The sequence below is a fragment of the Uloborus diversus genome, chromosome 4 (genome assembly GCF_026930045.1).
Source record: "Uloborus diversus isolate 005 chromosome 4, Udiv.v.3.1, whole genome shotgun sequence".
In the NCBI taxonomy this organism is placed as follows: Eukaryota; Metazoa; Arthropoda; class Arachnida; order Araneae; family Uloboridae; genus Uloborus; species Uloborus diversus.
In genome coordinates, this window is record NC_072734.1 from 116,583,743 (window position 1) to 116,601,671 (window position 17,929).

Consider the following 17,929-nt stretch of genomic DNA (forward strand, 5'->3'; position numbering starts at 1 on the left):
TGCTTTGTTGTGTGTTCTAAAAATTCGTTTCAGGGATTTTTGTGCCGAATATATATTAAAAAAAATAGCAGCAACTTCTCCGGAATTAGGAGAAATTTTCACCGGCATGACGTCATGCTAAAGCTGCGCGCGCATTGGATGTAGCTCCGCACGTGTGGTGAGTTTACGGGTTATTCCAGAACCCTCTCAGCTTCCCATCGTTGAAGGAGGAGGTATTTGATCTCAGGTAGAGCATCTGTCAAAACTCTTTGTTTGCAAACATTGATGGAAGTATCTGACTCGATCTGGCAGCTGTAATTTATTCCGTTCTCAAGCATCAATATTTTGAAAGAAAAAGACCTCGGCAATGGAGCTTCAATATACCACGTTGTCGCTTTCGGATCACAATTCAACGTTTAATTCAAGCGGAATATCCGATAAATTCAATTCCTATGATGTTGCCGTCGTAATCTGCTATTTCCTTCTAGTTTTAGCAACAGGATTTTACGTGAGTTAATAATTCTTTTACTTGTATTTCTTTGTTAATTTTCTTGACCGGGAGAATCATCGTTACAGGTCGATATGAGATATTGATTACCGGCTTTAGTTCGAAAGGTCTCTCTATCTGTTACAGCAGCGTTTCTTAAATTGTATTCCGCGGAACTCAGGGGTTCCATGGAGATCAATCAAGGATTTCACGAAACTCAAATTCCTTATTTTCTTTTATTTTTAGAAAACTAGAAAGAATCTATCAAAATAGCGAATTTTCAAATCTTAAACTTAAATTATAAACTTGAGTTTTGTTTGTAACTTGACTTTGACTGTAACTTTGACTGTAAATAAAACATTTCATAATGTTGCTTCAAGCTATACTACTTTCGAAAAATACAGGGTTTCACGAAGAAACTAGTTATTTAAAAGGGTTCCGCTCGTTAAAAAGGTTAAAAAACGCTGTGATCGAGTTTGCTTGTTCCCAAAAATAGTTTTATCTCCTTTTCTAACGAAAAGTTTTTTTAATTTCGAAAAAATGTTTTTGTTAGATTGTATACAATATGTAATAAATAGATGCATGCATAAATGATGTTAAATGAACTTCAGAAACAAACAATATCAATGAATTGGTGTATTTATGTCACAAAGCGATTTTGTACCAAATATGAACTGAAACATTTTTGAGCTGAATTTAAAGCAAGGATCGATTTTATAAACTAATAAAGTAATTAAAAGCGAACAGCATTAAACGGACGTTAGGTTTTACTTATAAATATGTAGATTTTTATTTCTAAGTTTAGTAATTACATTTTTCTGTTTCAAAAATGTTTTTTAACTAATACTGCCGTGAGAATATAAAGGGCAAGTATCCGCAGAAATGAGTTTTTGAGATATTTGAAAAAAAAAAAAAAAAAACGCGTATTGATCCCCATACCAGCAGTGTATGTTTGAGTTTGGCATTTTTTTTTTTTTTTTAACTCCCGATTATCCACAGCACAGGTGCCGCGGATAATAAAAAACGCGAAAAAACCGCAAAAAGGCTAAAATGAGGGTCTAATAAGAGAAAAGTTTTTGATTCTCAAAAACTTGGCTGTATTGATGCATATTACTTTCTACAAACAGGAAAAATAATGTACAGTACAGTAAAAATGATTTGTATTTTTACCCGATAGAACTTAACATCAATAAAGAACGAGTGTATGTACGATGAAGAAAGCGCAATAAATAGATGAATAAATAAGCAAATACATAAATAAAATGAAAACAACTGAGTTTAAATTTACATTTCTTCGACCAAAAAAAAAAAAAAAAGCAGCCATTGGTGTTTCCTTTTTGCTACAAAAATTAATGTTCCCGATTGTTAAATGACTCGCGGAGTTTACTGTATTTGACAAAAATGCAAAAAGAAAAAAAGGAAAATAACTGGAATGTTGGAAGTTAAATTCCAACAGCAGAATAGTCCTGATCGTTTATTTATTTATTTAAGGAAGTTTTCGAATAAATTAATTATGGCTTATATTGTTTGACTGAACTAACTGATTTTTTTAGTAATTTTTTCTCTAAATTTACTCTGTCAAAGTTTTGCTAAACATAATATTGTATTCAAAAAATGTGAACTGTTTCGCGTTTATACTAATTAATTACTTATCTGTACGATGTTTTTTTACGTGAAATTTCGGATTCTTCTAAATAACTTTGAAATGAAAAGAAAAAAAAAATTTTTTTTGGGCGGTGTAAATTTGCATTATTAAGTTCTATAAGGTCATATGAGATGGTCGTACGATAAAAATTCTAAGACCACACTGTTCCAAGTGATTTGTCAAAATTAGAGACAGTATTGCAATGCTGCAGGATTTTTTTATATATATACGATGCCCAATCTCTCCATTCGATGTAGGTATGAGTGCTTACGAGTATATTTACTAGTTGGGTAAAGTTAGGAGGTTTCCTTTTTTTTTTTCGTTGAATTGAGAATTTCCTTCCTCCCAAAAAGTTCGGGGCACACCTGAATCCAAAAGAATAATGAAAATCCAGTTCAAACTCTAAAATCTCCATAAAAATGACGACATCATCCCCTCCCCCCTTATAAGCAATTGAGTTACAAAGGGTCAGTAAAAATTTTGCTCAAATAAATTCTGAGTTTCATAAAAGATAAAATATCACTCTCTAAAACGCGCCGATATTTGAGCAAAGCAGTACAACCAAACAAAAGGTTTTGGAATCAAAATCCATCCATCTCCACCTTCCTCCTCAAGAGCTACGGACCCCCCCCCCCCCCCCCTTCCCCAAACGAGATAAATATCTCAGAAAATACTCCCAAAACAATTTGGAACCCCTGATTTCCAAAACCGGCTTGATGACATGTATAATAGTGCAATGATTTTAGGTTGAAAAGAAAAAGGATTTAGGAAAATAGGTGCAAAGTTTGTATTCATAAAATAAGTGTCAAATAATAATTCCAACAGTTCATGGTTTTGTAATTTTCGTTCTTTTTCCATATTTTCGTCTTTTTCTTCCACTACTCTTTGAAGTATATGCTACAAACTACACACCATATTTTCGTATATTATTTGGAAAGATTTTGAAAATCCATGTGCTCTCCCCGCTAGAATCTTTTCAAAATAAGAAGTGGCCCTCGGAGAAAAAAAAGGTTAACCACCATTGTATGAGTGATTCATAAATTTTCAGCTCATTCAAGTAGTATTTTACTACTCAGGTTTACAGGCAAAGACGGATACAAGGGAGGAGCGATAGGGGCGATCGCCCCTCCCTTAAGGGACGATCCCCTGATCGACACGAAACACTGGCAATTTTTTCAAATTGAGGTCCTAAAACGCAAGTGTAGGCCATTTTTGATGACGTTAACGAAAGGAATTGAGTTTGAACTTCCCATCCGGGGGGGGGAAGATTTTTGGAATCGATGTTTCAAAAAGAAATTTTAGACTACTCTTAGCGATGATAGGCATTTTGGAAAATTTAACTCTTAAAGACGCAACTGTAAACATCTCTTGGGGAAAAAATTAGTTAAGGAGATTCCAGAAATTTTTGGAAGCTGAAGTTCAAAAAAAAAAAAAGCATTTTTAGTCTACTTTCGATGATAATAGGAGGAGGGGTTCTCAAAGCCTTCCAACGAAATTGTTACGCAACTGAAGTTTTAAAACGCAAGTGTAAAATAAGTCTTTTTACGGAAAAGTAAAGTTCAGGGACCTTCTTGGCTAAATGTCTATATTTTAGATGCTTTCAACAATAATAATAATAATAATAATAATAATAATAATAAAACTGGCAGCCTCCCTCCATCCTTCAAGCATGCATAAATCATATACTTAATAAGAGGTAAGTTGAAAATCAACCACCCCTGATATTTACGAAAAGTTTGAAAAAAGTTTCTGATGCCGTACTTCTGGCGAGCTCTTCATAATATTCGTGCTGTCTGCTTATTTCATAGCTGGAACGCAATGATACCAAACTCAAGTACAAAAATATCTTCAGCGGAAGTTTTGCCCCATTAATAAATAATGAGTGGTTGTAAGACCGGCACGCACGCACGAATGAACATGTTTCTCATTCTGAAACTCACTGAAACTTTCATTCCTTTGTCGAGGAATCTCATGAATGTCGTAATTATTCTTTACTCCATTCTATTAGTACGCCCTTTGGAATTAACCAGAGTTTCGATAATAGGATTTTTATTTGTCAATATTAATTGATCATACATAAATTCTGACGTGTATCGTATTTCGATGCAAAAATTTGCAACATCATTTGAAACATTTTAGTATTTCATTATGTCAGGGTAAAGGTGAAACAGGGTGGCGACAGATCAGGGAAATCAGGGAGATCAGGGAAAAGTCAGGGAACTTTATCACTCAGGGAAAAATCAGGGAAATATCAGGGAATTTTGAAAAAATAACAAAAATTCAGGAAAATTGATCAAATGAAGAAAAAAAAAAATTTTTCCTTGCAAAATGAAGTACTTTGATTCCCTACGAATTTTCCGCCAATTATTTGTTTTAAAAAAGTAAAATGAATGGGGTGCGATTATACATAGCCGCAATATTTGTGTATCTTTTTTCCCTCAAGGTCAAAGTATTCAATCATAGGATGAGCTTCCTAAGATAGCTTCTGTGTCTGTAAAGTTGTTTATTTTACCTAGCTTGAACTTTTCTTCCACGCATTCCATGCTACGTAAAATGAACAACCCTACAAGCAAAGAGGAAGCTGTCATTAATGACTTTGCTCCCTTTCCTTAACTCATTATCTTGAAGTAATTAGCATACTGTTATCACGATTTCAAGAAAAAAAGTTTGTTTTTCAAATTAATGCTGAGAAAATCTTAAAAGTTATCACTTGGCATTTTTAATTTAATTGGATTTTAACTAAAAATCAAATATGTTTTTTTTTTTTTTTTTTTTTTTTTTTTTTTGCCATGGTATTATTATTCGCTGTCACTTCAGATTACACGAAGGGTTTTTTTTTTCAGACTTTAAAACTCGTTTATTTTAAAACCATATACATATATATTTTGAAATTAATAATTGTTTTTGCATTTCAATGTTGTTTGTTACTAAAGTTTACTACTTTTTTTTTTCGATTGATAATAAAATCATTTGAAATTGAGTTGTGTACAAGAGTAAATATATTTTTATTATTTTTTAATAGTTGAAATGCTGTATTCATTTATTAAAACCTAAGTTCTTGATTAAAGAATAGCTGAATATGACTGGTTGTTGAAAGATTTAAATTTGATTTAGCTAAATATGTCTATTCTGCCATGTACAGGTAAAGGGCAGTAACTGCACATTTTTCTCTTTCTTTTTCTTTCTTTTTTTTTTGTATTTTTGTTATTTATTGTACGTTATCTTTATTATTATACTCCCTTATTTGGTTTCCGCTGAAAAAGAGGTGCGAAAAAAAGTCTAATTCCAACATTTTCCTATTGTTAGTACTGAATCCACCACACATTTCTTCAAATATCTCGAAAAATAATTTCTGCAGATACTGTTGTTCACCTGCACACGGCAATATTATTTACATAAGTAAAACTACATTACTTCTATACTTTAACTATCACTTGTTATTCTCGCAGCAACAATTATACTGCTTGAGAACTCAGTTCAAGATAACTTCCTTTTAAATTTTTTAGTTTTATCATGATTAGATATGTCTTTAAGAGTGGTTTTAATAATTTCTTAGAATTCTTATGTAACTGGTTCCTGGAAGTAAAGTTTATGTTTTAGATTTCTTATTCTCTGTCGATAATTTAATATACTATTTTTACCAAAAAAAAATAGCATCTTTTCAAAATATATTTTTAATTAACACCTTAAACCGTTTTAAACACTGCATTTTATTTAATATGCAATGCTTTTCAGGTAAGGCAAAGAAAGGAAACCATTATCGTTGGAAACGTAAATCAGGGAAATTTGGTGAACTTAATCAGGGAAAAGTCAGGGAACTTTTTTTTCCAGTTCCTGTCGTCACCCTGTGAAATATTTTCAGTACGTTACTGCCCTATAGCCAGGGCTAAGGCAGAAATACAAGAAATACACCACGATAATACCACCAAAATACCATGCCTTGCCTTCAATCTTCGAGTTGAACCGAACCATTGCTTCGGTCACTCGTCTGGTCAGTGCTAATTCCATATTAGCTACCAGTTTGTTTGGCACTCTTGGCTCCTTTAAGAGGTTTTCCACCTCCAGCTCAGTCACTTCCTATGCCGGGCTGAAGAGTGCTAATAAGCACGAAATTGCAGTCCTCGGCTGAGATGACTGAGCTGGTGGTGTATTTCATATATTTCTGCCTTAGCCCTGGCTATAGGGCGGTAACTTACTGAAAAAAAAATGGTTTGCAAAACAAAAGAACGATCAGCTTCCCTAACAAAAATCTCCAACAAAAGAAGATACTACAAAACAACTACCGTGTAGAATAATTGCAAAAAGGTACGGGAAATTCATCTGAATTTGCATGTATCATGAAAATATTTTGGTTCTAGCATGTGTTTTGTATTAAAATTTCCCATATTTTTTTATGCGGCATTTAAAATAGCTCCTGTTAGAGGTAATAATATTTGGGGAAGAAGAGAGCAACAGTTTTGTTTTACTCCTTTTGAATTTACACGTGTTTTGTCCCTGTTCTGTGTGTATGTATCACTTTTTTTTGAGTAGGGTTTTTTGATCTTGGCCAATTTCATCCCAGCAATGTTGACGTATAAAAAATATTTCAGTAATGCACTTTCGCTCTTGGCATGATTGAAAGATGATAACGTACTCTAACAAAAACTGTTGCCATGTGTGATTTAAAAAACAAAAAAACATTAAGATTACCATCAGTAGTGGATATATCATGCCGCAACTACGAAAGGCACCCAAGACCATTGGGACTTCGAAGGGGATTCCAAAATGCACATGATGAATGTTTTATATACAGTAGACCCTAGTTTTACGCGGGTTTATTTTACGCGGTTTCGATTATACGCAGTTTTAAGATTTGACACCTTTATTTTATTTTATATGGATGAGTTTCGGTTTTACGCGGAAGCGGCAATGCAAACAGATAAAATTTTCCCCACTTTCAAAAATCCAAGCTCCTAAAGATTGCAGATTACGCTTAATAAACCGCATTTTGGCCTGCTAATAACCGAGCTTGGGCCCCTGGAGACATTTTATGCGATTGGTTCCAGACCTCTTTCCAGAAATAATGTTATTAAACTCGCACAGTTCAGAACTCACTGGCAGAAGCACTTTTAGTGGAGACAAAGGAGGTCAAAACCAAGGAAGATACCGTCTTCGGTGACACACAACCAAAAACGTTCACATTGAAAATTTTGAGCCATTCCTAGATAATAGAAATGATCTTTCTGACTTGTTAGTGAAGGAAAATTCTATCATGGAAATGACGCAAGTAATCATGGATGCGTTAATGCTCTGCAAAGAATTACAGAGAAAAAATCTTAATGACTGCCAAAAGACTATCATAGCCAGCCACTAGCGTAACTATGTACCGCACGACCCCGCAACGCGGGGGGGGGGGCGGAGTCTGAAGGGGCTCGAAAATCTTTGAGCTTGGTTTTCATTCAATTTTATAAAAAATTTCCGTAAATTAAACTCAGTTTGAAAAGCTTATATTGGTTCTGGGGCCCCCTAAAACCCCAGAACCTTCGATGCTAACCCCCGATTTTCAACCCCGAGGCCGGACATTTTTTCGGGGCCCTCTTGTAGCTTGTAGCCAAACATTACAATTCTTGCCATATGCTAAAACAGTTTTAGCTAATTCGGGGCTCCAAAAATAACAGGAGCCCTAGGTCACGGCCTATTCAGTAATCGGCCTAAAAGTGGGGGGGGGGGGGCCACGAACCACCTTCCATATGCGAAAACCAAACCTTGGCACGGCACGGAGCAAAAAGTGGAGAGAAGGGAAAATCCCTGAAAAAGAAAGGGAAAGGAAGGAAAAGGTCCTGACCTAAGGGATCCTGAAAAGAACAGTCAAGAGAAGTATTTTGTGTAGGATCTGGATTGGGGGGGAGGGTAGGAAAGGGCCCGAAAAATTTTGAACTTTGTTTTTATTTAATTTAATTTTTTTTCCATAAATTTAACTTGATTTGAAAAGCTTATATTGGTTTTGCGTTCCCCTAGGGTTATAATATCATTCAAGATCGTCTATAATTGAATTTTTGGAGCAACTGTAAAAATCTTCCAGGGGAGAGTTCTGAAAAACTTCTCTTATCATTTTTAAATGTAGTCCACGTTTGCTTTTCTAGTGCTTTTATTTAGAAAAATATTCGGGGGAGGGCCTCGAACCCTCCGTCATCCCAATATGATTGAAAATCGCCTAAAATTTGGGATTTTAAAACTTTGATTTTTAAAAAATCCCGGGAGAACCTGGAACTTTATCTTTCTTGTCAGATCATGAAAGGCAATTTCAATTTCAGGAGTTCAATTTTGAAAAAAAATGCGGGGGAGAGCCTCCAAATCCCCGTTTTTTTTTTTTTTTTTTTTTTTTTTTTTTTTTTAATTATCGAAGAGAATCTAAAATTGCGTTTTGGGAGCTTCAATATCAAAAAACTTCCTGAAGTCTTACCTTTCACCCCCAATCCCTTTTTATAACATCCTAAAAATGCATTTTTGCACCACTTTCGATGTGGGGGCGTTTGCTGTGAGGGCAAGGGATGAGGGGGTTTTGAACTTAGTCCTGAAATTTTCCGAAATCGAAGGTTCAAAAAGGTAACTTTAAAAGGCAAAGAATCGCATTTTAAATACTTCAATTTTGAAAAATTACAAAGACAGTACCAAAACCATCCCTCTTTTTAATATTGCGTTTTTGGAACTTAAACTTCGAAAATTCTGGGGCAGAGTCCCCAATTTAATCCTTCCCTCTAACGTAATCAAAGGTGGCCTAAAATGAATTTTTAGGAGTTCCATGTAGAAAAACTTCTGGAGCAGAGTCCCTTCAATTTAATTCCATCTTCTAACGTCTTCAAAAGTGGCCTACAACTAACTGCATTTTTAGAAGTTCCATTAATAAAAATTCCTTGGGCAGTGCCCCCGACACCGTTTCATTAAATTAAAAGATTTGACAAAAATTACGTTTTTGGAACTTAAATATGATGAGATTTTCGGAAGTTCCTAACTCCTTCCCCAAAGGTGCTACACAATCACGTGTGTAAAAACTTTAGTAAAATTTACGGAAGACATCAAAACCTTCCATCCTCCTTACATCACTGAAAAACGATTAAAATTGCTTTTTTGGAAATTCAAAAATCTCCTATAGGCAGAGAATCTCATTTTTACTTTCTTCTATATCTAATATATAGAAGAAAGTATTGGATTCGTGCAAATTTTCGAATTTCGAATTTTTGACGGATTCGAACGTTTTGAGGTGTGCTGAGTCCATTTCGACTATTTTTGGAAAATGTCTATCTGTCTGTGTGTGTGTGTGTGTTCGTATGTGTGTCACGTCTGTGTGTGACCAGTTTTTTGTGGCCGCTCTACAGCAAAAACTACCGCATGAAATCGAACGAAATTTGGTACACATATGTGCCCCTATGTGAACTTGTGCCATTGGTTTTTGGCGCGAATTCCTCAAAGGGGGGTGGAGCAATGGGACGTTTTTTGAGTTACGCGTGCTTGCTATTCCTCAGGAAGCAACTGACGGAATCAAACAAAATTTGGTCCATATGTTGCTATTAACAGGAACAGGTGCTGATTCAATTTTGGTGACAATAACTCAAACGGGGGTTGAGCTATAGAACGTTTTTTGTCGTCAATTGTAACTGCTGTATCTCAAGAAATAACGAACGGAATCAAACAAAAAATTTTTGACAAGTAGCCCTTAGTGGGTATAAGAGCTGATTTCATTTTGGTGTCAACAGTTAAAAAGGGGGTAGCGCAATCGCCCGTTCTTTTTTTCCATTGTGAATGCCCTAACTCAAGAAGTAATACTACGTTCTGGTTGAAATTTGGAATATATGTTAATCCATATGTAAACAGGCTGTGGTTCAATTTTGACGCCAATCGCTCCAAGAGGTGTTGAATTTTTTTTTTTTTTTTTTTTTTTTTTTTTTTTTTTTTTTTTTTTTTTTTTTTTTGCGAATAAAAATAGCTTTATTAATGCAACAATAAGAAAGATAAATCGTAATAGATTGTCGTCTGCGTATTTCTCGTGATTTTAATTGTATGGAAATGATCGGAAATATTATCCATAGACTAATAATAAGAATAGACCGAGCTATGGCAACCCTTTTGCTGCTCATAAACCAAACCATGTGACTGGTGGATATCCTAGCAACAGCGGGCGTTGATCGTAGCAGACGATCAACGAACGCGAGAAATAAAATAAATATAATTGATGGAACACTGAAGAATGATCTTTTATGGAATCCGATTTGTAAATTTGTTATTCTAAGTTGGAAATATTTTGTTAATATAGTGAGTTTTTCGTTTAGATAGTAATGTGCATTTTCTTTAGTCAATTTCAATAACTCTCTAAGCAATTAAAGATGCGAGGGCCCAAAATAAATCGCAAACGGTAAGATTTTTACCTACAATTTCAATTTAAGATACCGATTAGTACATTTTTGCGTTAACGCAAAACGTTTACGCCATTACGTTCACGTCTACGCTGACGTAGCAGTTTCAAATGAAATAAAAGTTACTGAAAACTGTGATTAAAAACTAATTATTAATGTCAAAATAATGCATAACTAAAAGAAAAACAGTTCAATCTCTGCTCCTGGAAAAAAATTATAATGAAAACATATTACGTCTTAAAATACATGTCGAGTTCCAAACTATAGATAATGTTGCCATCTAGCAACCATGCTACCAAAGTTTTCCAAGCCTTCCACCAGTCACATGATGTATCCATGAACCAATTTTTTCATCAGCAAGTCTGGGAAAGCTCGGTCTACTCTTATTATTAGTCTATGATATTATCTCAATGATTTAAAATTTTTAACTGTTGCCAACTTATGTTTGTTAACAAATAAAATATTTATAATTAATTCAAGCAAGGCTTTTAAAATAACTTTCAATTTTCGCAATTTGCTTTGCTTTTGCAATAATTCAGACATTAGGATGGTCGTCTAGTTACTTTCTTCTATATCTAATATATAGAAGAAAGTATTGGATTCGTGCAAATTTTCGAATTTCGAATTTTGACGGATTCGAACGTTTTGAGGTGTACTGAGTCCATTTCGACTATTTTTGGAAAATGTCTGTCTGTCTGTGTGTATGTATGTATGTGTGTGTGTGTGTGTGTGTGTGTGTGTGTGTGTGTGTGTGTCACGTCTGTGTGTGACCAGTTTTTTGTGGCCGCTATACAACAAAAACTACCGCAGGAAATCGAACGAAATTTGGTACACATATGTGCCCTTATGTGAACTTGTGTCCATTGGTTTTTGGCGCGAATTCCTCCAAGGGGGGTGGAGCATTGGGACGTTTTTTTGAGTTACGCGGGCTTGCTATTCCTCAGGAAGTAACTGGCGGAATCAAACAAAATTTGGTCCATATGTTGCCATTAATAGGAACAGGTGCTGATTCAATTTTGGTGTCAATAACTCAAACGGGGTTGAGCTATAGAACGTTTTTTGTCGTCAATTGTGACTGCTGTATCTCAAGAAATAATGAACGGAATGAAAGAAAAATTTATCGGCAAGTAGCCCTTAGTGGGTATAAGAGCTGATTTTATTTTGGTGTCGACAGCTAAAAAGGGGGTAGCGCAATAGCCCGTTCTTTTTTTCCATTTTGAGTGCCCTATCTCAAGAAGTAATGCTACGTTCTGGTTGAAATTTGGAATATATGTGAATCCATATGTAAACAGACTTTGGTTCAATTTTGACGCCAATCGCTCCAAGAGGTGTTGATTTTTTTTTTTTTTTTTGAATAAAAATAGCTTTATTAATGCAACAATAAGAAAGATAAATCATAATAGATTGTCGTCTGCGTATTTCTCGTGATTTTAATTGTATGAAAATGACCGGAAATATTATCTCAATGATTTAAAATTTTTAACTGTTGCCATCTTATGTTTGTTAACAAATAAAATATTTGTAATTAATTCAAGCAAGGCTTTTAAAATAACTTTCAATTTTCGCTCTTTGCTTTGCTTTTGTAATAATTCAGACATTGGGATGGTCGTCAAGTTTTTGCATGTGTAATTTTGTTTTTGTTGGGAATATTGCTTCCTCGTTAAGCATGGGGAGGGATCAGAATTATAAGAAACTTATAGAAGAAAGTTTCGTGATGGCCACAACATACTAGTTTTTGCATGTGTAATTTTGTTTTTGTTGGGAATATTGCATATTGTCAAGCATGGGGAGGGATCAGAAAAAAAAAAGAAAAATATAGAAGAAAGTTACGTGATGGCCACAACATACTAGTTAAATAATGTCTTCAAAAAATTGAATCTGTTGAAAAATTTCCGGGGATAACCCCCGACCGCCGCTGTTTTAACATCATCGAAGATCTAAAGTTGCGTTTTCCGAACTTCAATAATAATTGCAGGAAGAGAGTCACTGACCTCTTTCCATTATGTTACGAAAAAAAAGACATAATCACGCCTTCATGAAATTCGAAAAATTTAAGACGAAGAGCCCTGAACCTTCATTATTCTCAATACAGTCGAAAATTCCGTTTGCTAAACTAACATTTTAGAAACCCCCCCCCCCCCCCATCCCATATTTTTGTACGAGTATATTATGTTTACAATTAAGTTCATATTGCTTATTCTTTTTCTCCTCATTATGGCGCTCTCTCCAGATTTCTGCCGACTAAAAATTCAATAATGCCCCCCCCTCTTTTCTCTTTCTCTCTCTCTCTCTCTATATATATATATATATGTGTGTGTTTATGTTTGAAAATAAATTGCGGGGCCAACAAACTTGAAAAAGTGTAGTACAAATATAGATTAATACGATTTTTAGTAGGGAGCCCAAAGCCAGATTTTGCGGATGGGCCGAAAATTTGAAGTTATGCTACTGTAGCCAACTCCTCTTTATAAACAGAACACGAAATTAATGTATGTTTTCTTTATACATATTGTGCATAAAAATCGATATAAGTACACATTAAACTTATTATACAATTAGTCATAACTGGAATGAAGTATTGTTTTTATCTCCGACCAAACCCCTATTTTAACACTACTATTAGGTCTCAATTTACGCTGTTTCGATTTACGCGGCATTTCCGTGGAACGTAACCCCCGCGTAAAACGAGGGTCTACTGTAATTCTCTCATAGACCAAGGGGCCCCAGAAAATGCATTGCGACGGGCCCCTAATCCAGAAAATCTAAATGCTTTTTGCTTTATGTACATGGACACTAGTCGATTTCTCTACATACAAATATGGTAAAACCACAACTAACTCAATATTGCAAAGCATACGACTTATACCCTTTCTTAAATAATCGATTCAAGTATTTTGAAACATTTTGAGATTAGATAAATATATGCTCTCCCTACAAGCATTCCAAAGTATTAACAGAATAACAGAACTTTAATTCATTTAATCATTCGTTTTATTACAAAAGATTGTCTAAAACGGAGTTTTTTAAAACAACTTCAAATCTGTTCCGAGGTAGCGCCTCCCCCCTCCCTCTTCGTGAACAACATAAAATATTATCTTAAATTTTAGCTTCAATTTCAAAAAATTTCTTCGAGAAATCCCGCGAAAACAACTTCCCCTAAACGTTATCGAAGGTTGGCTAAAATTACGTTATTGGAGCGAATTTCGACAAGTGTTCGGAGAAGGCTTTGAATCTCTGCTCCTCCTAACAACACCTGGAAATCGTCTAAAAAAAATTTGAGGTCACAGTACCTTCAAGACATTTTTTTTATATTTTAAGTAAATTTTGTTTTTCTTTGAAACCGTAACACGCACACTTATTTCGCAATTAATAATTTTCTTTCAATTTTTTAAACAATTGACCATTTTTTTAATTCAAAAAATTTAGAAAATGTTCAATTTTTTAAATTTTTTAAGTTTTTTTGTTTTTGAACTGTCATAAAAAATTCTTTCTTGCTAAACAATCACAGTAATCATCTCAAAGATCTGTGTATTCATTTGCTTATATATTTATTAGAAAACTTTCTGTGATTAATTATGTAAAAAAATCGTTTTTTTTCCAATGCAGTTTTCCAATGTGTAGCACAGTGTATCCAATGCACAGTTTTGTTAAACATATTATCCTGACTGGAAAAAGTATTACTTTTAAGCGGTATCTTTAATCGAAAAAAATCCTTAAGAATTCTAATGACATAAAATTGCAAAAAAAAAAAAGCTATCGTCGAGAAAAAGCAATTTAAAGTTTTTTTTTTTTTTTGCATAGGAACACATAACGAGCGAGCATGACCTAAAACCGCTCATCAGGGGCGCCATTCCTAAAGTTCACCAGGGGCGCTAGACCGCATAGGTACATCACCGTATAGTACATTCGCGAAGAAAACGAGGAACGGGAACTTTTTTTCAAAACTTTAGTTGTAAAATATTGCAAGGGAGGTAGTGGGGAATCAGAGACGCTCGCTAATTTTTCAAGAAGGAAGTCTGAAGAACGTAATTGCAGTCCACCATTGATGAAGTTTGGGGAAGGGATAGACATTGAGACTCTTCCCTAGAATTTTTTCAAATTTGAGATCCTAAAGCGCAAATGAAGCAGTGAGAAGCAAAAGGGATAAAAGTATAGACTTTTTGAAGTTTCGAGTAAACCTCGTTCAAAGTTAATTGATCCTCCTAAGTAGAGTTTCGTTATTATTATTATTATTCCAAAATCATATTGTATAGCAACACTTAACAGTACCATCTCCTGCCCTAAATCAAAAGAGAGGTTCTCTTACCGTTTGAACAGGCTATATCCAAATTTTTAATTATGGCACAATGTCTTTGTGAAGAGAATGACTTTTGGGTTCGGAGATCGAGGCACGGGCGCCTCTGTTTAAAACTTTTTAACTGTTCATGTACCAGTTCCAATCCATGAATTTTCGAAAAAAAATTTCCGTCATTTGATCTCTTTTGTTGGATACTCTTCCTTGAAAATTTTGAAATTGAAATTCCAAAAAGCGAATGTTAGATGAGTTTTCTCAATTTCTAAATTTTATTTAGTGAAAGATGGGACAAAACCATCTTTTCTGTGTGGACAGATCTCACTCCCAATATTGACTAAGGACTGGATGAGATATATTTTACAACATCCAATATTGCTAACAATGTGCTCACAATGTTATATGCGGTCTTTGGTCAATATGGGCATTTTCTTGAACTGCAGTCTGCAGTTGACTAGCAATAATATGCAAAAAAAAAAAAACTTTATGACATGTTTTTAAAGGGTAGTTTTTACATGAAAAAGAGCTCTATATGAACTTGTTAAAACTGTAAAGTCACACCTGTTCGTAACCGTTAAAACTGTTCGTAACCGTCGGCGACTCTCTGATTGTAAACAAACAGAAACGTCTGCACGCTGCACAGCTGGCGAGGTTGAATTTCTATTTCAAATATCGAAAATGAGCAAAACATCTAATAATCCTGCGGCTGAAGTGATCAATGTGTTAGAACACAGAAGATTCTTTAAATTTTCGGATTACAAGTTTCTGCTATGCGACTTTCAAAAGTATCAGGGAAAGTATTTCTCAAGTGTCAGGTAGATTGGAACAATATCCGACTGACAAATTAAGTACATATAATTTGTTTCTTTATGTATTGTACGTTACGGTTGTTCCCTTCAAGGCCTCCCCCTTCCCTCCCCCGTCTATTGAGACGAGCTCAACGATCTCTGTTTACAATTTTCTTTTCCCGAATTTTTTCTTTAAACAGTTATTAAAAAATGTTTCTGATCAGTGTACTCACATATGCAATAGGTCTTGAGTATTTAATGTTTCTAAAACACTTACTATAGTAATAAGAATGAAATTATTTTATTCGCTATTCTTTGAAATAAAATTATAATTTGTGTCTGATCATTTTTTTATTTTTTTTTCATACAGTCCATGTGTGTATCCAATCGTTCCACTATCAGCGGATACTTTTTGGCTGGAAGATTTATGTTTTGGTTACCAGTAAGATTCTTTGATTCTTTTCAACGTATTATTCATTTTAATTGCATCACCTGTGTTACTTCCTTTTGCATTCTGCCTTTTTTTTTTTTTTTTTTTTTGTGCTCTAGGTCGGTGCCTCTTTATTTGCTAGTAATATTGGCAGTGAACATTTTATTGGACTTGCTGGATCCGGAGCTGCAGCAGGGATTAGTGTTGGAGCTTTTGAACTAAATGTAAGTAAAATATAGATTTTGTTGCAGACTAGCACGTTTTAATTTTTTATGCATTAATTTCAGTTTTGAATGAAACATTCATGTGAAGTTCAACTCGTAAAAACTTTTTATTAAAAAGTTTCATTCATATTTTTGAAATCTAGTGTGACAAACAGCATCAATTATGTTTTTAAAGCCTTAAAATACAAAGAATATATGAATTTCATTGTTAATACTTATTTTCTTGACATATTTTGTATTTTTGAAGCATAAAAGAAATTTGTTGTTAGGAAATTGATCATATTAATTGTCTGCAATTGGCCATAAGTATGTGGATCTACCAAGCAAGGCCATATCCAGGATTTTTTTAATGAGGGGCCCGGATTCGCACATCCCCCCTCCCCCCCATTTCCTCCCATGTGTGTGTGAATGTTTTTTTACTGATTCAGCACTCATGGTTTTTTTTTTTTTTTTTTTTTTTTTGAATGCTCCTGCTGTTTTTTTTTTTTTTTTTTTTTTTTTTTTTAAATTTATTTTCATATTTTTTTGCTTATTTTTTTGTAGTGGTAAAGATTTGTAGTGGCCATTTAAGTTGGATGTAGAACATCCATAATTTCAGGGGTTTCTCCCCCAAGAAAATTTTTGAAAAATCGATATAAAAATCTGTATTTTTAGGCCTTATATGGGGGTATTTGAGACTACAAAATTGTGAAAAATAAACAGACAAAAACTTTTAAAAGTTATGCATTCTTTTGCAAATCAAGATCAATCAAAATAAAAATTGCTTGTTCTATAAATCATTGATCAACAGATAGGAAAAACGAGAGGAGAAAAGAGAAGCACATCCTTACTTGCTCATGTCAGCTTTTAGTGTTTGTTTTTGATCATTTCCCTATCATCTCCCCGCCCCCTCTTGCTTCAAATGCCGTATAGCACCTATAGCAAAAATTGTACAAAATGGTTTAAAAGAGATGGTATAAAAGATTCATAAAATAAGTAAAGAAAGAGTAATATTTTGGCCGTTCGACTATTTATACAGTAAAACCTGTGTAAGTTGACCACTTGCGGTGCACTACTTTAGTGGTCAACTTTAGCAGGTGATCGACTTATAGAGGTTGAATTATATGACACAGATCTAATTCCGTGCCTGAAAAGAGCGGTCAACTTAGACAGGTTTTACTGTACTTTATTTTCTTGATAAGTGACAAAATTGAAGTACTTTTCAAGGAATTTCAAAAAATTAAATAATTTTCGAAGATTCTAGAACAGTTGAAGTTATTTAATGCACTTCTTTTGTACTTTCCAGATGTTGATTGCACAGTCTTACAAAATGATTATAAAATTGTAAGACACACCTGGTTTATGTTAAAAACAAATGTAAAAAATATTTCTCAAAACAAACATTTTTATCAATCACAAGTAGAGCAGAATATGATATATTAGAGTAAGTGCTATATCTTTTCTGATGCTTAAGTTATTAATAGTATGCCGTGGAAGCAAGAAAAAAACAAGCCATAACAAAAGAACTTCCAAAATACTGAATTCGGTATTAAGTAAATGGCAAGACATGAAACATATCAATTAGTGAAATTTATCTTGAAAAATATGCTAAAAACGGAGAATCAGGATTTTTGCATTTATTACTCAGGATGTATCAAGGAGCTGAATTTGGCACATCTTAGTTAATCAAAATCGATGTACTGTAAGTTTTATAAG

At 34.0% G+C, this 17,929-nt stretch overlaps 1 protein-coding gene across 1 annotated transcript in view; it reads left to right on the forward strand.

The window, feature by feature from the left end:
* The first annotated feature begins 346 nt into the window (after window positions 1-346).
* LOC129220781 (sodium/myo-inositol cotransporter 2-like) overlaps window positions 347-17,929 on the forward strand; it is a 57,110-nt gene continuing 39,527 nt past the window's right edge. Inside the window, exons 1-3 of the mRNA XM_054855210.1 lie at window positions 347-487; window positions 15,951-16,022; window positions 16,130-16,234. Coding sequence (XP_054711185.1) covers window positions 347-487; window positions 15,951-16,022; window positions 16,130-16,234 — 318 coding nt within the window. The remainder of the gene's footprint in view (window positions 488-15,950; window positions 16,023-16,129; window positions 16,235-17,929) is intronic.